Source organism: Bufo bufo, chromosome 2 (genome assembly GCF_905171765.1).
Source record: "Bufo bufo chromosome 2, aBufBuf1.1, whole genome shotgun sequence".
In the NCBI taxonomy this organism is placed as follows: domain Eukaryota; kingdom Metazoa; phylum Chordata; class Amphibia; order Anura; family Bufonidae; genus Bufo; species Bufo bufo.
In genome coordinates this window covers 590901030-590924545 of record NC_053390.1, presented here as the reverse complement: position 1 = coordinate 590924545, position 23516 = coordinate 590901030, and the positions used below count along the sequence as shown (strand labels likewise).

The 23516-nt window shown below is 44.6% G+C and overlaps 1 protein-coding gene across 2 annotated transcripts in view; it reads right to left on the bottom strand.

Annotated features, from left to right (window-relative positions):
• PRSS12 (serine protease 12) overlaps positions 1-9037 on the bottom strand; it is a 200405-nt gene extending 191368 nt beyond the window's left edge. For both annotated transcript variants that reach the window (XM_040418279.1, XM_040418280.1), the window contains exon 1: positions 8169-9037. In XM_040418279.1, coding sequence (XP_040274213.1) covers positions 8169-8583 — 415 coding nt within the window. In that variant the 5' untranslated portion in view covers positions 8584-9037. The remainder of the gene's footprint in view (positions 1-8168) is intronic.
• Between the last annotated feature and the right edge of the window lie 14479 nt (positions 9038-23516).

Sequence of the window (23516 nt, the reverse complement as noted above, 5' to 3'; positions counted from 1 at the left end):
TGCCTAGGAGACCCAGCCTGAGGCTGGATCTCCTCGGCCCCCGTAGAAGGCAGTTCCCAATGCCGTGCAAGGCATTGGGCAGCCTCTGCACGGCATTGGGCTGCCTTGTGTCGCATCGGGTCCCCGCCACAGCAGCGCGGGAACTCGATGCGATCGTTCACCTGACACAAACCTCTTCTATGTCGCGGTCATCGCAGACCGCGGCATAGAAAGGGTTAATCCACCGGCATCGGCTTTTACAGCGATGCCGGCAGATACAGCAGGGGCCTGGCTACCACGGACTGCCGGGCCCCTGCAGTGATTGCACGTGCATTGCTCCGGTGCCCGCGCGATCACTATGACGTACGATTACGTCAAATTGCGGGAACTCAGTGGTTCCCATGACATAACAGTACGTCAAAGGTCAGGAAGGGGTTAAGGCCTCTTTAGACTGCCCAATGTTGGGGCAAATTATCGCTGAATGCTCGTTAGTGATGATCTGCCGGTGTAAAGTTGCCTGATGAATGAGCGAAACGCGGTAACGGGTAATAGGATCACTGGTGTGGACACCTAAATCATTGTTTGCCGGCAGCAGATCGTGTCCTCTAAACAACAGTCTGGTATCAGTAAACAATGATTCTGTATGAGGATGAGTGATGGCATTAGCGAACTCTCCTCCCTACACTGTGGCGGAGGTCACTGCAAGTAAATACAGTGGTCTCCTCCACTGATGAGCAGGTGATTGTTGAGAAGGAATGCCTCCTTCCTGACAATCGCCTGCTCCGTTAAGCATTGATAATAATCACATGGAGGCACATGGAGTTTGCACAAGGACACATGGAATCCCTTCACATGGGTCTCAGTAGTCTACAGAAGAAGACCTGGGCAGTGTTTCTGATGAAAGTAAATTTGTCCTGGACCAGAAGTGTAGCAGATAGTTGTTGGCACCATGTGAGAATTATTCAGCTGGAGTCTGCGGTTAGAGAGTACTCACTGGTCTTATCAAGAGCAGTACTGCTGCCATTGGAGGACTTAAATTGGCCTTGTAGTTCCGATGCAGAGGACCAGGAGTAGCACATCCTGAGCAACCAAGTTTCCCCAGGGCAGTTAGGATCATCACAAGGCCGTAAGAGATGTAGCAGAGACAAAGCTGAGCAGTGCAGTGGAGGTGCCCCAAAGAAGGAGAGCACCTGTTCTGAATTGACACTGAGTGTAAGACATGAGGTAGGAAGATTGCCTGAGGCCCCCTGCACACGATCAGGATTGCGTGCGGATTTTCCGCGCGGATTTGCGTGCGGAAAATCCGCACCGTAGGTCATGTCCATTGTATTCTATGAGAATTTGAAATTCTCAATGCACACGATGCGGATTTTTTCCGCGCGGATTTTGACCTGCGGTGCGGATTTTAAAATCCGCGACATGTCAATTAATTTTTTTTTTCCTGACCGGATTTTCTTCATTCACTTAGTGAAATCCGCATGCGGAAAATCCGCACCGAATCCGCACCAAATCCGCACGCAAATCCGTATGCAAATCCGCACCAATTAATGCGAATTGACCTCACAGATTTGCCTGCGAACACCTGCGGATTTCAGTGCGGATTCTCCGCACATGAATCCTGAACGTGTGCATGTACCCTGAATGTACTTGGCTATCTCTGGCAGTCCATTAGGGAATGACTGGGACAGCAGCACGCATGCTCAATCTCCTCTCTACTCATTCTTCAGTGGAACTCGGAACCCCTGTTCTCATGCTCATTGAGTGAGAGCTTGAGAGGTCAGACCCCCACGCTTCTCCCGTATTTATATCTTAGTACAAATGACCTTTGGGAACTTTCTTCTGCTTTGCCCCCCCTCCTCCTCTTTTTATTGCAGACTAGTGATTTCTGGTGATTTTGACCTGGCAGATTTCCTATAAGTTTTATGTTCCCCCTACATAGCTTTGCTGTCATTGGATAGTACAAGACTGTAAAGACATCAGTTGATAAGACAACCTGCATGATGGATATATATTAGGCATGGTATTGTATAATTCCTATATTTTATGCTTCAGTTATATAATATGCATCCAGAGGATTAGGCTACTTCTGAAATTAGAGGTACACAGGAAAATGAGGCCACATACACTTCTATGGTTGCAGCATTAATGTACAACCTATACAGCTGTAGGGAGCCATAACAAGGCATTATCATTCCAATACTACAGCAGAGCAATGTCTGGGAATTCAAACTCCATATAATAACCTGCAAACCGTGGCTATGGTGAATCTGCATTATGCTTATACAGTAAGGCCTCATGCACACGACCGTTGTGTGCATCCGTGGCCGTTGTGCCATTTTCCGTTTTTTTTCGCGGACCCATTGACTTTCAATGGGTCCGTGGAAAAAACGGAAAATGCACCGCTTGGCAGCCGCATCCGTGAGCCGTGTTTCCTGGCCGTGAAAAAAATATGACCTGTCCTATTTTTTTCACGGCCAACGGTTCACGGACCCATTCAAGTCAATGGGTCCGTGAAAGAACACGGATGCACACAAGATTGGCATCCGTGTCCGTGATCCGTGGCCGTAGGTTAGTTTTTATACAGACGGATCCGAAGATCCGTCTGCATAAAACCTTTTTCAAAGCTAGAACCGACAGTATATTCTAACACAGAAGCGTTCCCATGGTGATGGGGACGCTTCTAGTTAGAATACACTACAAACTGTGTACAAGACTGCCCCCTGCTGCCTGGCAGCACCCGATCTCTTACAGGGGGCCGTAATCAGCACAATTAACCCCTTCAGGTGCGGCACCTGAAGGGGTTAATTGTGCTGATCACGGCCCCCTGTAAGAGATCAGGGCTGCCAGGCAGCAGGGGGCAGACCCTCCCCCCCCTCCCCAGTTTGAATATCATTGGTGGCCAGTGCGGCCCCCCCCCCTCCCTCTATTGTAATAATTCGTTGGTGGCACAGTGTGCGCCCCCCCCCCCCCTCCCGCTATTGTAATAATTCGTTGGTGGCACAGTGTGCGCCCCCCATCGGCCCCCCCTCCCTCTATAGCATTAACAACATTGGTGGCCAGTGTGCGGCCTCCCATCTCTCCCCCCCCCCCCATCATTGGTGGCAGCGGAGTTCCGATCGGAGTCCCAGTTTAATCGCTGGGGCTCCGATCGGTAACCATGGCAACCGGGACGCTACTACAGTCCTGGTTGCCATGGTTACTTAGCAATAGTACAATAGTACAAGATTCATACTTACCTGCTGCTGCGATGTTCGTGTCCGGCCGGGAGCTCCACCTACTGGTAAGTGACAGCCTCAGGTCTGTGCGGCGCATTGCTAAATGAACTGTCACTTACCAGTAGGAGGAGCTCCCGGCCGGACACGAACATCGGAGCTCCCTGGTAAGTATGAATCTTTTACTATTGTACTATTGCTAGTAACCCGCTGCCACCAATGATCGGGGGGGGGGGGAGATGGGAGGCCGCACACTGGCCACCAATGTTGTTAATGCTATAGAGGGAGGGGGGGCCGATGGGGGGCGCACACTGTGCCACCAACGATTTATTACAATAGAGGGAGGAAGGGGGGGCGCACACTGTGCCACCAACGAATTATTATAATAGAGGGAGGAAGGGGGGGGGCGCACACTGTGCCACCAACGAATTATTACAATAGAGGGAGGAAGGGGGGGGGCGGGGGGGCGCACACTGTGCCACCAACGATTTATTACAATAGAGGGAGGAAGGGGGGGGGGCCGCACTGGCCACCAATGATATTCAAACTGGGGAGGGGGGGGGGGGTCTGCCCCCTGCTGCCTGGCAGCCCTGATCTCATACAGGGAGATATGATAGTACAATTGACCCCTTCAGGTGCGGCACTTGAGGGGTTAATTGTGCTGATCACGGCCCCCTGTAAGAGATCGGATGCTGCTAGGCACCAGGGGGCAGTCATGTACACAGTTTGTAGTATATTCTAACTAGAAGCGTCCCCATCACCATGGGAACGCCTCTGTGTTAGAATATACTGTCGGAAATGAGGTTTCACGATCTAACTCATATCCGACAGTATATTCTAACATAGAGGCGTTCCCATGGTGATGGGGACGCTTCAAGTTAAAATATACCATCGGATTGGAGAAAACTCCCATCCTATGGTATATTAACTCCTGACTTTACATTGAAAGTCAATGGGGACGGATCCGTTTGAAATGGCACCATATTGTGTCAACGTCAAACGGATCCGTCCCCATTGACTTGCATTGTAATTCAGGACGGATCCGTTTGGCTCCGCACGGCCAGGCGGACACCAAAACGACTTTTTTTTCATGTCCGTGGATCCTCCAAAAATCAAGGAAGACCCACGGACGAAAAAACGGTCACGGATCACGGGAAAACGGAACCCCGTTTTGCGGACCGCAAAAAAATACGGTCGTGTGCATGAGGCCTTACATGTACAGACTGGCATAAAACAACCAAACTCTTCACAAAATTCTCTTCTTTGCTTGTGGTTTTGTGTGTATATATATACAGTACAGACCAAAAGTTTGGACACACCTTCTCATTCAAAGAGTTTTCTTTATTTTCATGACTATGAAAATTGTAGATTCGCACTGAAGGCATCAAAACTATGAATTAACACATGTGGAATTATATACATAACAAACAAGTGTGAAACAACTGAAAAACTTTGAAAGTAAGGGCTATTTGACCATGAAGGAGAGTGATGGGGTGCTGCGCCAGGTGACCTGGCCTCCACAGTCAGCGGACCTGAACCCAATCGAGATGGTTTGGGGTGAGCTGGACCGCAGAGTGAAGGTAGAGTGAAGGTAAAAGGGCCAACAAGTGCTAAGCATCTCTGGGAACTGTTGGAAGACCATTTCAGGGGACTACCTCTTGAAGCTCATCAAGAGAATGCCAAGAGTGTGCAAAGCAGTAATCAAAGCAAAAGGTGGCTACTTTGAAGAACCTAGAATATGACATATTTTCAGTTGTTTCACACTTGTTTGTTATGTATATAATTCCACATGTGTTAATTCATAGTTCTGATACCTTCATAGTCATGAAAATAAAGAAAACTCTTTGAATGAGAAGGTGTGTCCAAACTTTTGGTCTGTACTGTATATATATAATATATATATATATATATATATATATATATATATATATATATGAATCCTAATAATGATTAGGTGTTGCAGGATTTGTATATTTCTATATATAAGAATAATCTTTTATTATATAGCGGTAATATATTCCGCAAATCTTTATAATGTAGCAGTCTGCACAGGCTCCTGCCCGGGGAGGACCGTACAATCTAATTCTCTTAGCTCAGGCACATATGCTACATTGAAAATGATTTCCGTGTTTAACAGATACAGCAAGGGTTTTAGACACAAAATCAATTCTGTTTTTACGCTACTCGCTGACAAACTACTGCACACACTATTTATTGGTATAAGGCTTGTGATTTTATATTAAATATTGCTATTGGCTATTTTTTCACTTGTTACTGAAATGCTATGAGTTCAGACAAGTTTTCTTTTTCTAGAAATGGTAAAACTTTGTCAGTGAGCGCAATAGCAAAAATATGAAAAACACATTAGTACTAAAAAAATTTCAACTGAAATATCATTCACCATGTAATGTGATTTAGGCCTCATGTACATTGCAAATCCCTATGCATGGAACCTGTATGGAGACACGTTTTTACAGCTCTGTTCTAGGGATCCTAGGCACTTTGGATGCCACCATATGGTCCCTCTCTGGGCTGCAAATATTGATGAACTATCCAGAGGACAGATCCTCAACACCATATCAGTGGGGGTCTGACACCTGACAACTCCACTGATCAGCCCCTAAAGCTTACAGTGTACAGAGCAGCAATAGAAGGCCCTGACACAATTGTCGGTTCTGCTGCTGGCGTACTGAAGCTCAGCTGCCATTGACTTGAATGGGAGTTGAGCTGCAGTACCACAACACGGCCACTACACAGTATACGGAGCTGTCTGCTTCCAGCTCTGTACACTGTACAGTTTTTGGTGCCACAGTAGCCCCACACAGGTGATCGGTGGGGTTGTCAGTTATCAGGCCTCTACTAATCTGATATTGATGACCTATCCTAAGGATAGCTTATCACAATATATGTGGCCTGGAGAACCCCTTTAATTGTATGACATAGTAGCATTTTTTAAGAATCACACAAGTAAGGCTTCAATTATGTCTTATGTGTTATGTAAAACTCATTTCAGTAGGTAAAAACCTTGGGTCCCCCTGTTTTGTCCAGTTATTCAGGGAAAACTGGGTGACAACCATCATGGGTGCTATTATTGTTACACCTGAAGAGAAAATCTATCAAATATATAGCAGCTGGGGCATATCATTCTGCAGCATTCGAGGAAACCCACGTGTTCATCAAACGAACTTGAAGTAAAGTAAAAACTTAGGGCTCATGCACACAAACGTTTTTTGCGTTCCGTATACGGGCCGTATTCTGATTCTGTATACAGTCCGTATACGGAACCATTCATTTCAATGGGTCCGCAAAAGATGCGGACAGCACTCTGTGTGCTGTCCGCATCCATTGCTCTGTTCCGTGGCTCTGCAAAAATTATGAGTCCTGTCCTATTCTTGTCAGTTTTGCGGACAAGAATAGGCATTTCTATAATGGGCTTCCTGTTCCGTTCCGCAAATTGCGGAAGGCACACGGGCGGCATCCGTTTTTTGCGGATCCACAATTTGCGGACCGCAAAAAATGCCACGGTTGTGTGCATGAGCCCTTACAAAGATTCAATTATGTCTTTAGATGTTGTAAAACTCAGTTCAGTAGGTTGAGTTGCTCTATTTTGTCAAGTTGTTCAGCTATTTGACTTTCTGGGAAAGCTGGGTGACAACCATCATGGCTGCTATTATTGCTATAGAGCTTATTCAAACCCCTGAACAGTAAACCTATCTAATGTGTAGCAGCTGGCGGCACATCATTCTGTAAATGAGTTAAGTCAGATTTACCCATTCTGTAGTATGGGAAAGGTGGGTGACAAGTAGTATAGAAACTGTAATGACTAAGATATTGGTTATTACCGGGGATCCTCAGAAGTAGAAAGACTGATAAAGAGCTGAATCAAAATATTTTAAAAAAAAAGTGACTTCTGCAAGGACACGTGTCCACAGTATCTGAGAAATGTTGTTCTTGACTGTATGGTCACCATTATTGTCCTCACATGGGTTATCACTACATTTACTCATCTCCTGAACAGTAAATCTTTTAGGTTACACTGCAATACTGTACCATAGGATAAATAATTGCACAACGTACCATTCAGGAATCTGGGAAAGCTGGGTAACACCTGTAGGAGCTATAATAATAACTATAAGAAGACCGGTTGGCTTTGCCAGAAACGGATATAACTCACCACCTACTAAATTGAATTTTAACAACTTGACAGCAGAAGACAAGACGCATAATTCCCATTTCTTAAGGGGTATTGCTCTTTTTTTTATGAACATTCCATTTCTTATTTGCATAACTCTGTTATTACAACACTTGTGCATTCTTTACATATGCCTAATGCTTATATTTCAAACTCTTTCTATAATTGACCTCTCATGCATGGATATGAAAGATTACAAGAGGTCATCTGTGGTGTCCATGAATTCAAAAAGTTTCAATTTGAAAGTTTGCTTGCTGTAGGCCTGGGTAACATGTAAAAAAGCACTATGCTGCCCACACAAGAAGCAATGCCAGCGACAGGCTCATAAAATGAGGCAATATTTGTCCTCATACATAATATATAGGTCAGTCTTTCAGTTAGATAATATTGTCTTAGCCAAGCTAAAATTTTATTGTTGACAGAGAGAAACGCCACACAATCCCGGTTATTGTCAGTTTTATGCCATCCCGGTCTCTTCTACAATATATCTTTTCACAATTCATTAACACTTGCAGTTCCATGCTTCCTGTGAAGTTCTGAGTTATAAGTGTATTGTGCTTATGCTTTTATGCATTTTTTAAGTGTATGTTATACTTGGACTTTTACTAAATGCCTATATACATATATTTCACGCTGACAAGGGTGAGCACTATATAACTTCGTGTTAAAGCCAGGTCATGTTTCATTTTAAAATAAATCAGATGTTCCCAACATTTCACGCATTCCATGGTAGACGTGAAGGCACACATTTCCTAGAGAGTATGAAAAACCGCAAAGTTACTCACCTTGTTTGCAGTCGCAGTATCCCCAGTCAACTCTGCCATGGTTGTTCCTGAAGAAGCACCAAGGCTTACTCCTCCCATCTGGGTTCCTGCAGAAGTTGTGATCACCTAGTCCTTTCCCAGGTGTCCTCTCCAAGAAAGTAGGAATTTCAACCCAGTTTAAACAATCTGCACCAAACTCAGTTACATTGATATAGTCACCTATAGAGCCCTCTTTGCCTTTGTATTTTGGACAGCCTGTGTGATGGTGATGAACTGGCAGGTGGGGTTGAGGTTGCTGGCCAGGTTGAAGAGCCTTGCGAAGTGACTGATGATGTTGAAAAAGGTGATAAATGGGTGAGGTGGAAGACTTATCAAAGCAGTCCACTATAGGGATGCTCCCTAAAATTAGAGCAACAGCAAAGCTGGTTATTGTCATGCTGCCAGCACTGTCTGTTTTGTTCCATCTCCACCACTAACCTAGTCCTGAAACTGATGGGGGAGGTGGAGCTGCCACTTCCCCCTAATCCCATCCAGCCCATTTCATATTCAAGCAGGAAGAAACACAGGTCTTCATAGTACAACTCTGCAGAGTAAAACAACGCTGACAAAAGAGAGATCAATCCTCAGTTAAGGAAAGGGAGAAAGCGAGGAAAGGAGGAGGGGTAGGAATATGTGGGCTAGGTTATAGTAAGAGAAACAAGTTCTGTGGGATGGACAAAACAATTTCAGATTCCTAACAAGGCACGAAAAGCTCAGTGCTTGCACGTGTTTCTACTCAAACCATATCAGCTTCCATACATGTCTTTGCCAAGTTGTATGTTGGCATTTAATTAAAGATGACTAGAAAGTTAGCCTGCCAATCCACAGCTTGTGATGGGTACAGGCATCTAAATCCATGCAGTTCCTGGGTGTACAGAACTGAAGCTGAATTAGAGACAGATGGTTCAAATATGTTTTCTTTCTCCCCTTTTCCAGCAGTTGACTCACAAACTTATAAAAAGTGGAAGATATCAATCATAAACGATACATGGTAGTAAGGCATATACGTTCTCTCTTATACTATAAACTTTCAGAATGACTAAGTGAAGCAGACACAAATAAAACCAAACGACACACAGTAGGATAACGCTTTCCAAATTCCTAAAATCCCAGACAGGAATGTAGTAAATAGGGAAAACAAATAGTCCTGGAACAACAAGAGAGTTTCCCAAGATTCTCTTTCATCGTGGTCCATTTTTTGCTCCAAGTCAGTGGTTTATACTTTTAAAAGAAGACCTTTAAGAAGCTAGTAAGTTATGAAGAATACTTATTGATGTCTTTCTCTTCTGCAGGCTTCCAGCAGTTGGGTGATCTCTGCGCGGAGCAATAGCTGCAGGTGAGCTGATCTGCCAAGATGTTTCAATTATGCCAGCAGGCTGGTGGAGATGTAACTTTGTGTCCTGTTAAAGAGCTCATTATGCTTCCAACAGTGCTTTCTTCTCCTGCTGTTCGCTCGGCCATTCCCAAAGAACTTGCATTGCCCGGATTTATTGACTAAAAGGCTCTTAGTTCACTTACTGGAATAAAAGCAGTGGGTTGTGTCTCATGTAGGAGTCTGTTCTCTCCAGCTGTTTTAAAGAGCATGCATTCAGGCAAAGTGCAGCTAGTCAGCTGGTCAGATGATCCTGCTCCTAGCAATGCAGATAGTATTTCAGCCATCTCCTTAATGTGCTGCAAGTGACAGAAATAAAGATCAGCCTTAACTCTGCCCTAGTGTTTTGTTCCTTGAAGCAAATCTAGTTGTGCAGTCATTTTAATGTCAGTTGTTTCCGGGCGGTTGGAGTGTGATTACATAAAAGTGTTATCACTTACATAAAGGTAATAATAATACTAATAGTAGTAATAAAGTAAAAACAAAAAATATACAAAATAAACACAATCTTATTTAAAGAGTACAGTACCTATCCCATTGAAATTGCATTCCTCTCTATTGGCCGCATGTTATAGGGCAGGAGAAGTTGGGCAGATTGATATATGGTTTTGTGGGAGAAGATTAAGTATAAAAAATAATAAATACAGCCACCACACGAGCTGTTGCCACTCATAGGTCAAAGATACCGTCCTAAAAGGCTACCACCATATGCAAAAAAAAACAAAATCTAAAAGGGCAGTAAAATATAACTTTTAATTATAAATCTAAAAAGTCAAATAGCCCAAATTGTAACCATGAGGCCACATTAATCAAGCAATAAGCATCACAAAGTCCATGTCGGACACATGTATATGGATAGGTATACTGTAATGTACAGGGTGGGCCATTTATATGGATACACCTTAATAAAATGGGAATGGTTGGTGATATTAACTTCCTGTTTGTGGCACATTAGTATATGTGAGGGGGGAAACCTTTCAAGATGGGTGGTAACCATGGTGGCCATTTTGAAGTCGGCCATTTTGAATCCAACTTTTGTTTTTTCAATAGGAAGAGGGTCATGTGACACATCAAACTTATTGGGAATTTCACAAGAAAAACAATAGTGTGCTTGGTTTTAACGTAACTTTATTCTTTCATGAGTTATTTACAAGTTTCTGACCACTTATAAAATGTGTTCAATGTGCTGCCCATTGTGTTGGATTGTCAATGCAACCCTCTTCTCCCACTCTTCACACACTGATAGCAACACCACAGGAGAAATGCTAGCACAGGCTTCCAGTATCCGTAGTTTCAGGTGCTGCACATCTCGTATCTTCACAGCATAGACGATTGCCTTCAGATGATACGAGATGTGCAGCACCTGAAACTACGGATACTGGAAGCCTGTGCTAGCATTTCTCCTGCGGTGTTGCTATCAGTGTGTGAAGAGTGGGAGAAAAGGGTTGCATTGACAATCCAACACAATGGGCAGCACATTGAACACATTTTGTAAGTGGTCAGAAACTTGTAAATAACTCATGAAAGAATAAAGTTACGTTAAAACCAAGCACACCATTGTTTTTCTTGTGAAATTCCCAATAAGTTTGATGTGTCAAATGACCCTCTTCCTATTGAAAAAACAAAAGTTGGATTCAAAATGGCCGACTTCAAAATGGCCGCCGTGGTCACCACCCATCTTGAAAAGTTTCTCCCCTCACATATACTAATGTGCCACAAACAGGAAGTTAATATCACCAACCATTCTCATTTTATTAAGGTGTATCCATATAAATGGCCCACCCTGTATATACACCGCTTACCCAAATGGATGTGTAGGTGGAGGTAGACGAAACCAGCATCCACACCAAATAAATCTCGTCCTCACACACAGATGATTTCGGTTCCAGTTGTATTCAAACCACAAACACGTCGCCCCCTAATCATTTATTTTGATAGTGTGTAATGTTACAGAGGACAGTGAAAAGATAGACCCCTAACCATCTGATTAAAAGGGTGCTAAAGAAACCTAATTAAAGGTGCTCAGATAGAGTGAAAAAATGTTGTCCCTTCACTATCCTCTGTAACATTACACACTATTAAAATAAATGATTAGGGGGCGACGTGTTTGTGGTTTGAATACAACTGGAACCGAAATCATCTGTGTGTGAGGACGAGATTTATTTGGTGTGGATGCTGGTTTCGTCTACCTTTACCTACACATCCATTTGGGTAAGCGGTATATATACATTACAGTATACCTATCCATATACATGTGTCCGAAATGGACTTTGTGATGCTTATTGCTTGATTAATGTGGCCTCATGGTTACAATTTGGGCTATTTGACTTTTTAGATTCATTATTTAAAGTTATATTTTACTGCCCTTTTAGATTTTAGAAGATTAAGTATAACTTGTCATTTATTCTAACATTAAGCTGATTAGTCATGTGGGTGGGTATACTCTGTGATTGACAGCTATCTCTGTGTGCACACGCATACAGATTAAGACCACCCACTGGACTCCTAAGCCCACATGAGTTTTAGATCAATACATGACAAGTTATGCTGGATCTTTTCTATACTATAACAAACTGCTCAGCTCCTCCTGCTTTATAACATGCTGATTGTGCAGTGAGCAGAATACGGGGTACGCTGTCGCCACTTATGCAGTGGGCTAGGATACGTGTGGATAATAGTCTGTATTTGTTTGTGACGCCAATTGCAGCATGCACAGGGTACTATCCCAGGGCCCTTCCAAGGTGTTATAACGCACGTTCCAGATTAGGAATGCCAGAGTGGTGTAATGGCCTAAAAATGCCTCTACAAGGTGGTGATAATTGTGTCAACGGTATCTCCTACCTGGGTATGGCTGGACTCCTGGCTCACTTGCAATAAATTTGAGTGTAGTGATAGTAGGAGTAATATAGGAATTTTGCAGCAGAAATGATGTCCAGACCTTTAGATGAAGTTCAAACGTTTCTTTACTGAAGATAACTTGTATCCAAGCAGTATACAGCTTTGGTCTCTGGTCCCAGCAGGTTTTGGCAATCATTGGCAGGAATAAATGCCTCTGCTTGATATGTGGGGAGCTTTTACGATAGGACGTCTGCTTGATAGCTCTGTAACTGTGGCAGGAAGTAATCTTTTGCACTTGTCTGTACTTCTGCTTTGTGGGGACAGACTAGCTGAGGAGGAATGGCTTCTCCTAGGTCTCTGGACTTAACTCTCAGATGATTTCTCAGGGGATGCTTTCCTCCTGGAACTCTGGAGGTCATCTGATTTCTTCTCATCCAGCTGAGGCTGCAGGTGCTCAGTCTGGAGATATGATCAATGTCTCAGCTGAGACAAGATCCTTGCTGTCTTCCCTATGCAGGGGATCTCCTGAAGGCTATCACACAGCCTTCCCCTAGCAGGGGGGAGGCTACACTGACTCTAACTTCCTTCTCCACCCATGCTGCAGGATGGGGGAACAGTCCACACCTCCACAGAGGGGGAGCTAAGCTGGAATAATCCATTCCAGCCTAGATTCACTAAACTGGGACTAGTTCCTTACAAATGCATTGCTTCCACCTGCTGGTGGACCTGTAAAATTACAATAACAATTATGTTGAACATGGTTTTACATGCACGTTTGTGAAGACATGAGCAAAATCATATCAGATGACAATGTAAAGGCTCTTAGTAGATAGTAGCGGGGTAGAGGCCTGTAATAACACAACTCTGGGGTGTTACATTCCCCCTTACCTTGAGTTAAGCTGCCCTCGGCTTATGCTTAGGTTAAGAGAAACAAGTTCTGGGGTACCCAATTTAATACAAAGTGCTGTATGTAATACACATAAAGACATACAAAGACAAACACATAACGGCTACCCTGAGGTTCCTGCCCGCATGAGTAGGGTGTCCTAAGTAACAGTTTCCCTTTCGGTATACCCAGTGAACCAACAGTCTGCACTAAGCAATCACTACTGACTGACTTTGAAGTATTTTAGATCCTAATACCAAAGAAAGCATGAGGGTGTCTTTACTCTGTAATCCCACCATTGTGTAATGAAATTCCCACAAATGGAAGGGTGGCTTTATCGTGTATTCCCTTCCCTGTACCAAAGTCAAAATATAAGCATTATAGCACGATCACTATGGTGACTATGGGTAGCAAAATTGGCTCTAAGGCGGTGGCCTACGCTTAGGCAAAGGCACAGAAGGACAGGTATTAGCTTCTCCATGCGCTTCTGGCAATGTCACAGGAGGAGGGTATAATAATCCCATGAAACTCCTGGAAGACACCTTAGGATGGGAGCAATCCTGAACAAATAACAAACGGGAAGGAGGGTCAAAAACTCCTCTAACCATTCCCGAAGCAGCGGGGTTACCCGTGTAGTTACTGGACCTGCCAGGACTTACCACTTGGTCCTACCCTGGGTACCTATGGGCATATAACACCAGGTGTAGGCCATTAGTATTAAGCGTCCAGATAGACAGTTCGTATAAAGGGGGAAAAGACAAGAGCTGTAAAGCAAGGCACACAAGAGTAAGGTGCTACTGATCTGGCTAAGTGCAAAGGTTAAGTGCAGTTTCACAATAAGTGCATGAAGGTCACATTGCGGCACCTAGAAAAGAATACACACAATGGGCATATGATACTTGAACGTTGCTTAACCTGTAAACATTAGTGCAAAAACATACTCAATAATATGCTCAAATATGACTTAAGTCCTTTTACTTTGAAGTGCTTTATGTAGAATCCTCTGGAAACAAATAAAAGTCACTGGTAATCCACGGAAACAAGTTACGAGTTAATTGTAATCCAAGGGATGGTATAAAATGTCATATAAAACACATAAAATAGCAGCAAAAATGAGAACCATACTTCAATGAGGCTCTCAAGTAACCTGAGAAAGGGGAAAAAACTATGTAAAACTTGGATGTAAAAGTCATTGAAGATGGGGGGAGTCCTTACAAGAGTGGCCATCCAGCTGAGGCTGTAACTAGCCGCAACGGATACAACAAAACTGGCCAACAGTCCCAAGACCAGTCCACACTGTGGCTCCCAATAGTTCTTTATTTTAAGCTTAAAGGGGTTCTGCAGTTTGTTTAAACTGATGATCTATCCTCTGGATAGATTATCAGCTTCTAATCGGCGGGGGTCCGACACCCGGGACCCCCGCCAATCAGCTGTTTGAGAAGGCAGCGGCGCTCCAGCAGCGCCGCGGCCTTCTCACTGTTTACCGCAGGCCCAGTGACGTCACGACTAGTATCACTGGCCTGGGCGCGGCTAAGCTGCGTTCATTAGAATAAAGCTTAGCCCCAGCCAGGCCAATTGATACAAGTCGTGACATCACTGGCCCTGCGGTAAACAGTGAGAAGGCCGCGGCGCTGCTGGAGCGCCGCTGCCTTCTCAAACAGCTGATCGGCAGAGGTCCCGGGTGTCGGACCCCCGCCGATCAGAAGCTGATGATCTATCCAGAGGATAGATCATCAGTTAAAACAAACTGTAGAACCCCTTTAAGAAGACAATTAGAGAAGGACCACCTTTGGTAGCTCATCTTAGCAGCTGTAGTGGTGCACCACTGTCCTCTTGTGGTCTTCTTGGGAGGTGGCTGAGCAGTCAGTCTGGAGAATGCAGCTGCAACATGCTGTAAACCGGGATCCCTAGCCGGTGCAAAGGTAGACAAAATCTCTAGCTTGAGAGGCTCTGGGAGGCAAAATGGGGGTGTCTGTGGTAGTTTCCAGGGCGGGATGTATGGCTACACCCTGGGATTGAAGGTCAAGACAGAATTGTTGATCTGGCCCACACGTAGTATTGGGGGTGCTGCCAGGTCAGGGATCAGGGGCTCTGGTTCCGGCTGTGCTTGCTCCCTGAATCGCAACCTGCTGCCTGGGGTCTCATGGACAGGGCCGGCGCTTCCATATAGGCAAGGGGGGAAATTGCCCCCGGGACCCCGAGTCCTTAGGGGCAACCAAGCCCACCACCGACACCAGCTGGTCCCGAGCCTTTTTTTTTTTTGTGAGGCCTTGCGCTTGTGGGGGCCTCACTCTTGCTCCGGCAAGTGGCCTCCTGAGCCGTACAGTGCAGGACACAGGCCGGAAGAGGCCTGCATCGCATTGCTGTGTGATGGAGGTAAGTATGAGTGTTTTTTGTTTTTGTTTTTTAATACTGACTTTTATGACCACATGGGGGAGCGGGAGGCACTTGATATTGGCACATGGGGGTTTGGGGGGTTTGGCACTTGATACTGGCACATGGGGGGAGTGGGAGGCACTTGATACTGGCATATGGGGGGAGCGGGAGGCACTTGATACTGGCACGTGGGGGTGGGGGGGTTTGACACTTGATACTGGCACATGGGGGATTTTGGCACTTAATACTGGCACATGGGGGGTTGGCACTTGATACTGGCACATGGGGGGTTTGGCACTTGATACTGGCACATGGGGGGTTTGGCACTGGATACTGGCACATGGGGGGGTTGGCACTTGATACTGGCACATGGGGGGGTTTGGCACTTGATACTGGCACATGGGGGGAGGCACTTGATACTGGCACATGGGGAAGATAGGCATTTGTTACTGGCACATGGGGGTTTTGGTGCTTGTTACTGACACATGGGGAGCATGGAGAGGCACTTGTTACTAGCACATGGGGGGGTTGGCACTTGTTACTGGCACAAGGGGGGCATGGAGAGGCACTTGTTACTGGCACATGGGGGGGCATGGAGAGGCACTTGTTACTGGCACATGGGGGGTGGAAGAGAGGCATTTGATACTGGCACATTATTATGGGGCACTATGGGGGCTTCTACTGAGGCCACAAAGAAGGGGTATTTTATATGGGGGGCTCTGTGTGGTACTAGTATTATCAGGGGTATTATCTGTTTCTGCAGTATAGTATTGGGAAGCACAGCGGCACAGTATTGGGGGTAGTAGGATGATTTGTCCAGAAGATGGGAGGATGATGGAAAAGTAGTAAACTACAGAGACGCAAAATGGCGACAAAATGGTGGTCTGGTCTGAAGATCTGAAAGGAGAAGACGAGGACAGAGAACATCTACATCAAAGGAGACGTCACTGGATGTAAAAGGTATGGGGCGCTGTATTTCTGTAATGTCCCGTTAAAGTCAGCAAGTGTCGTGTGGGGGGGCTCCTTATTGTTTTTCGCCCCAGGGCCCCATTTCACCTAGAACCGGCCCTGCTCTTGGAGACATCTGACCCTCCCTGCAGAGCCTGGTTCTTCCTGCCAGGTCTCTGGGGTTAATACAGGGGATAATGGTTTGGCGACTCCTGCGGCAAAGGGGCCTTAAAGGGACTGCATTGTGATATATTCCACCTGGTCGCCCACATACAGGTTGTGGCAGGCCTGAGGCAGGTAAGTGCGCTTAACAGAGCGGCGTCCCACAAATAGTTCCTCCCCACTATAATTGTCCTGCAGGAATCTGACACCTCTTTCTACAGAGAACCACAGGACAGTCCCGGTTCGTCTGGTAAGCTTGGGGTCGCCGGGCCGAGGGTCATCCAGGACCTGCTTGACCCACTCTTCCACTGTGGTCTTGTACTCCCATGGTCTTTGGGCGTGCCCGGTTATCTCAAGTGGGACGTTGGGGTTAAGGTGGTTTGGCCTAGGGCTGTCTTTGCTAGGCTGCGGAGTGGAAATTCCTGCCGCCTCCGCCGCACCAGCGAGCGTGTGCGGAGCAGAGCTGGTTCGGGTCCACCAGAAGTGTCGGGACCCACCAGGCGCAGTCCAGGGGCAACTACGGGTTGGACCGGGGCCTCAGGGAGCAGGACTGCTTCTACCTGAAGTTGCGTCCGGTTCCTGTGCCTTCTGCTGGTGCGCGGGGACCTCTGTGGTAAGTGACGTCGTCGCAGGTGTCTCCGAAGCTGAAGTCGACTCTGCAGTGGTCGTGGCTTGCTTCTGGGCCGGGACACTGGTCGCTGGCGATGGGTAGCTTGGCAGTGCAGACACTTCCATCCCGGCAAAGACTGAGGGGCCACTTTTGCTCACCAGCTGGGAGACTTTGATCTCTGGCGGGTGGTCCTCATATACTGGCTCGCCTCCGATAGTCATCTGGTCCCATCTTGGCTTTTGGGGATGCGCCATCTTCTTTGCTTCCTCTGTCGCAATCAGTGCAGGAAATGAGGGTGGAGCCCAGAGGGAGGAGTCTTCACTCCCTTGGCTCACATTGCAAAGTTCTTGGTGGGCAATCTTTAGTTTTCCCGCTTCTAGGGGGGCGTAGTCTGGCACCGCAATAAAGGCAATAAAAGTCAATTTTCAGGGTTTTGGTACAGTCTGTAGGCCTTGTAGCAATTATAGGCACACAATTTGATCCTGTTATAGCAGTGATAGGCACACAATCCGATCCTGTTATAGCAGTGATAGGCACACAATCCGATCCTGTTCGTGACGCCACTTTTGTAGTGAGCAGGATACGGGTACGCTGACACCACTTATGCAGTGGGCTAGGATACGGGTGGATATTAGTCTGTATTTGTTTGTGACGCCAATTGCAGCGTGCGCAGGGTACTATCCCAGGGCCCTTCCAAGGTGTTATAACGCACGTCCCAGATTAGGAATGCCAGAGTGGTGTAATGGCCTATAATGTCTCTATAAGGTGGTGATAATTGTGTCAACAGTGTCTCTTACCTGGGTATGGCTGAACTCCTGGCTCCTGGCTCACTTGCAATAAATTTGAGTGTAGTGATAGTAGGAGTAATAGAAGAATTTTTCAGCAGAAATGATGTCCAGACCTTTAGATGAAGTTCAAACGTTTCTTTACTGAAGATAACTTGTATCCAAGCAGTATACAGCTTTGGTCTCTGGTCTCAGCAGGTTTTGGAAATCATTGGCAGGAATAAATGCTTCTGCTTGATATGTGGGGAGCTTGCAGGATAGGACGTCTGCTTGATAGCTCTGTAACTGTGGTAGGAAGTAATCTTCTCCACTTTTCTGTACTTCTGCTTTGTGGGGACAGACTAGCTGAGGAGGAATGTCTTCTCCTAGGTCTCTGGACTTAACTCTCAGATGATTTCTCAGGGGATTCTTTCTTCCTGGAACTCTGGAGGTCATCTGCTTTCTTCTTATCCAGCTGAGGCTGCAGGTGCTCAGTCTGGGGATATGATCAATGTCTCAGCTGACACAAGATCCTTGCTGTCTTCCCTATGCAGGGGATCTCCTGAAGGCTATCACACAGCCTTCCCCTAGCAGGGGGGGAGGCTACATTGACTTTAACTTCCTTCTCCACCCATGCTGCAGGATGGGGGAACAGTCCACACCTCCACAGAGGGGGAGCTAAGCTGGAATAATCCATTCCAGCCTAGATTCACTAAACTGGGACTAGTTCCTTAGCAATGCATTTCTGCCACCTGCTGGTGGACCTGTAAAATTACAATAGCAATTATGTTTAATATGGTTTTACATGCACGTTTGTGAAGACATGAGCAAAATCATATCAGATGACAATGTAAAGGCTCTTAGGAGATAGTAGCAGGGTAGAGGTGTGTAGTAACAGAACTCTGGGGTGTTACAATTGCACTGCATTTGCATGGTGACAGGTTCCCTTTGAAGGGTATTTTGATGTGATCAAGTTTCCATTTGTGGATATGATTTTTGTTCATGTTGATAACATACATGCAACCAGTTTTTAAGATTAGATTACCGTTGGCCAAACATATTGAGTGCTGCAGGGCCAGATGACTATCTTATGTACTTGGGGGCCTATTGACTCCCTCCCTTCTCCCCAGATGAAAAGAAATATCAGGCAAGCTAACTTTCAATGACAAATTTTATTGGCAGGGCCCCTTTTCCTTTTCTTATATTTACAGGTGGACTCACAAAAGGCTTGTGAGGATTCTGCCTGCAGCACAAGATCCAGAGGAGAAGATCCTGTTGGGTCTTAGCATATTTCAGTGGGAAGGGACAGGCATTAAATAGCACTGCTTCCCCATAACGGTTCAGCAGCACACCATCCTTCCTCCCAAATCACTATTGTTTATTCGTGGGGTTTAGTCACCAGTCTGAGGCTGGGTGGACGAGTACTGTGTAGGAGTTTTGCTTATTTTGGATGGGAAATGGGGTTATCTGAGAATTTATATTAATGACCTAGACGCTCATGGTTTTAGCATCACAAACATGTAACCATACAATAACACAGGGCAATTATCGGGAACAAGTATTTCTACAAACACAGATCACCAATAATTATCCTGATGATTTCTTGTGTAAATGGACCTTTAGGTGCAGTGAACAGTATGACAACAAATTCTGGTCTTTTGACTTATAGAAATGTGGACCTGTCTTCATACTACCCAGAGTAGCGTTTCTCTATCCATTCCACACAATCTAAGGCCTGCTTCTTGCTTTTCAGTGTCCCTTTCTGTACATAGGGCATACACGTGCGCTCTATCCAGCCAGCACCTTAAGTGTCCCCTGTCTATGGCTGTCTACTCCAGGGTAATTAAAGGCGTTGTCTCACAGAAAATGGCATTTATCATTTAGACAAAGTTACTACAAGGCACTTACTAATGTATTGTGATTGCCTCCTTTGCTGGCTAGGTTTATTTAGTTTCAGGGGTTATGACAACCAATGAAATTCAGCAGTGGTGGCCATACTTGCACAATATAGGAAAAATCGCCAGCCTCTCTGGTGGCAAGGACAGTAGGAGTGTGCATAGCAGCTCCCATCCCGGTCACCTTGTATCTGCATTACAGTAGTTTACAGTATAATGAAATTGAAGAATACATCAAGTCAGTAAAGGAGACAATATGGACAGTCACAATACATTAGTAAGTGCCTTGTATTAACTTTCACTACATAATAAATGCCATTTTTTTAAGTGAGACAACCCCTTTAAGACACCTTTCCCTGAGGAATTGGTTACCTAGCTTGCTAGACCCTGCAAAGGTGTGCACAGCTCTTGCATGACTACCAGATTTGACCCACCACTGCCTGACCTGACTTCTGCCTGATTCCTGGGTTTGATGGTATGATACCTGCCCTGATGTTTGGCCTGCTACCAGATTGTACAAACTCTGCCTGTTCTGACCTTGGACATAGTAAGGACATTGATTTTTATTCTACTTCTTTTATTTACCATCAACATTTTTCTAAAAATGCATTTATTTATTCAGCTCTTCTCTTTTGAATCTAATCCCAGTTTTGGCGCTTGGAAACAAAAAAAAGATTTGGGTGACGAAAGTGCCACTCCTGAATTGGTATTTGTGACCCTGGCCTTATAGTGACACTTGTCTTAATGAGATCCATGTTAAGTTCAATCATCTCTTTAAAGTCTTTTCTCTACAGTTTATAAATTTAAGAAATGACCTTGAATAACTTATAGTGAGTATAACTACAAATAATTCTCTTGAAAAGTTATGTTTTCTCCAGGTTAATACACTGGAATGTGTATTAGCATATAAATTGGTGCCCCTGCTCTATGTTTTATCTACTTTGGCCTCTGGGTGTTTCTAGTATCCAAGAGAACAGGACAATGTCAGGCATGCTTGTTATTTTTTAACTCTATCCAGTTTATACAACATTTAAAAAAAATAAGCTTCTTTAGAAGAAAAAGAGGATTTTGCGTTTTATTAGGCTACTTTCACACCTGCGTTAGGTGCGGATCCGTCTGGTATCTGGACAGACGGATCCGCACCTATAATGCAAACGCTTAGATCCGTTCAGAACGGATCCGTTTGCATTACCATGAACAAAAAAAAAAAAAAAATTATTATTATTATTTTTTTTTTTTTTGTTCATGATAATGCAAACGGATCCGTTTTGACTTTACATTGAAAGTCAATGGGGGACGGATCCGTTTGAAAATTGAGCCATACTGTGTCAACTTCAAACGGATCCGTCCCCATTGACTTACATTGTAAGTCTGGACGGATCCGTTTGCCTCCGCACGGCCAGGCGGACACCCGAACGCTGCAAGCTGCGTTCAGATTTCCGCCTGCTGAGCGGATCGGAGGACAAACGGTGCCAGACTGATGCATTCTGAGCGGATCCGCATCCACTCAGAATGCATTAGGGCTGGACGGATCCGTTCGGGGCCGCTTGTGAGAGCCTTCAAACGGAGCTCACAAGCAGAGCCCCGAACGCTAGTGTGAAAGTAGCCTTAGACAGTAGGTTTGTGAGCTAATGAATAAAAATATGATATATAATAATCTATTTTTATAATACTTTTCCTTTTTTTTAAAGAACAAATTACCCATATGAAATGCCTAAGCATTGTCTTTGGCAACTGGAAGTAGAAGTGGACTTGGGTTAGTGCACACCTTTTTGAGATACACTATATCGACGAAAGTATTGGGACACACCTCTTAATTAGTGATGAGCGGCAGTGGCAATATTCGAATTCACAACATTTCACGAATATTTGGTAGAATAATCGTCATATATTCGCAAATTCTAGATAATTTTCTTGATCGCGAAAAATCGGCAATGTAATATTCGCGTAATGCACGCGAAATACAGGGGTGGGTCACTATAGCTACATTTTTCAAGCTGCTAGAAGTTTCCTGAGACTGGAGAAAATGGTTGGCACGGCAGAACATTACAATAGATTTATATGCAGATAGAGTGCTCCAATATATTTGCGATTGCGAAATCGGCACTAATGATGTGAATATTTTGGCGCAATATGTGCAACTTTACATTTTAACAGGTCTGACTGCTTATTAGTGATTGGTGCACTAATTATTGTTGTGAACTTGTGACATCACAGCACTTTGTATGTATGCATGTATGTAGCATATATACATACAGTACAGACCAAAAGTTTGGACACACCTTCTCATTCAAAGAGTTTTCTTTATTTTCATGACTATTAAAATTGTAGATTCACACTGAAGGCATCAAAATTATGAATTAACACATGTGGAATTATATACATAACAAACAAGTGTGAAACAACTGAAAATATGTCATATTCTAGGTTCTTCAAAGTAGCCACCTTTTGCTTGGATTACTGCTTTGCACACTCTTGGCATTCTCTTGATTAGCTTCAAGAGGTAGTCACCTGAAATGGTTTTCACTTCACAGGTGTGCCCTGTCAGGTTTAATAAGTGGGATTTCTTGCCTTATAAATGGGGTTGGGACCATCAGTTGCGTTGAGGAGAAGTCAGGTGGATACACAGCTGATAGTCCTACTGAATAGACTGTTAGAATTTGTATTATGGCAAGAAAAAAGCAGCTAAGTAAAGAAAAATGAGTGGCCATCATTACTTTAAGAAATTAAGGTCAGTCAGTCAGCCGAAAAATTGGGAAAACTTTGAAAGTAAGGGCTATTTGACCATGAAGGAGAGTGATGGGGTGCTGCGCCAGATGACCTGGCCTCCACAGTCACCGGACCTGAACCTAATTGAGATGGTTTGGGGTGAGCTGGACCGCAGAGTGAAGGCAAAAGGGCCAACAAGTGCTAAGCATCTCTGGGAACTCCTTCAAGACTGTTGGAAGACCATTTCAGGGGACTACCTCTTCAAGATCATCAAGAGAATGCCAAGAGTGTGCAAAGCAGTAATCAAAGCAAAAGGTGGCTACTTTGAAGAACCTAGAATATGACATATTTTCAGTTGTTTCACACTTGTTTGTTATGTATATAATTCCACATGTGTTAATTCATAGTTTTGATGCCTTCATAGTCCTGAAAATAAAGAAAACTCTTTGAATGAGAAGGTGTGTCCAAACTTTTGGTCTGTACTGTACATTACATACATACAACTTTTGGTCTGTACTGTACATTACATACATGTAGCATGTATGTATGGACAGCAGAACCTATAAGCTACACTATATCACTATCTAACCTACACTGACTATCTCCCACTAACTATCTGTATTATATATATATATATATATATATATATATATATATATATTAACTAACTAACTATCTAATGTAAACCAGTGTGACTCTTTACTGGAGGAATTCAAGTGGAAAACAATACAGACAAAGCACTAAGCTGGCTTCTTCAGTCTTTCCTCTTG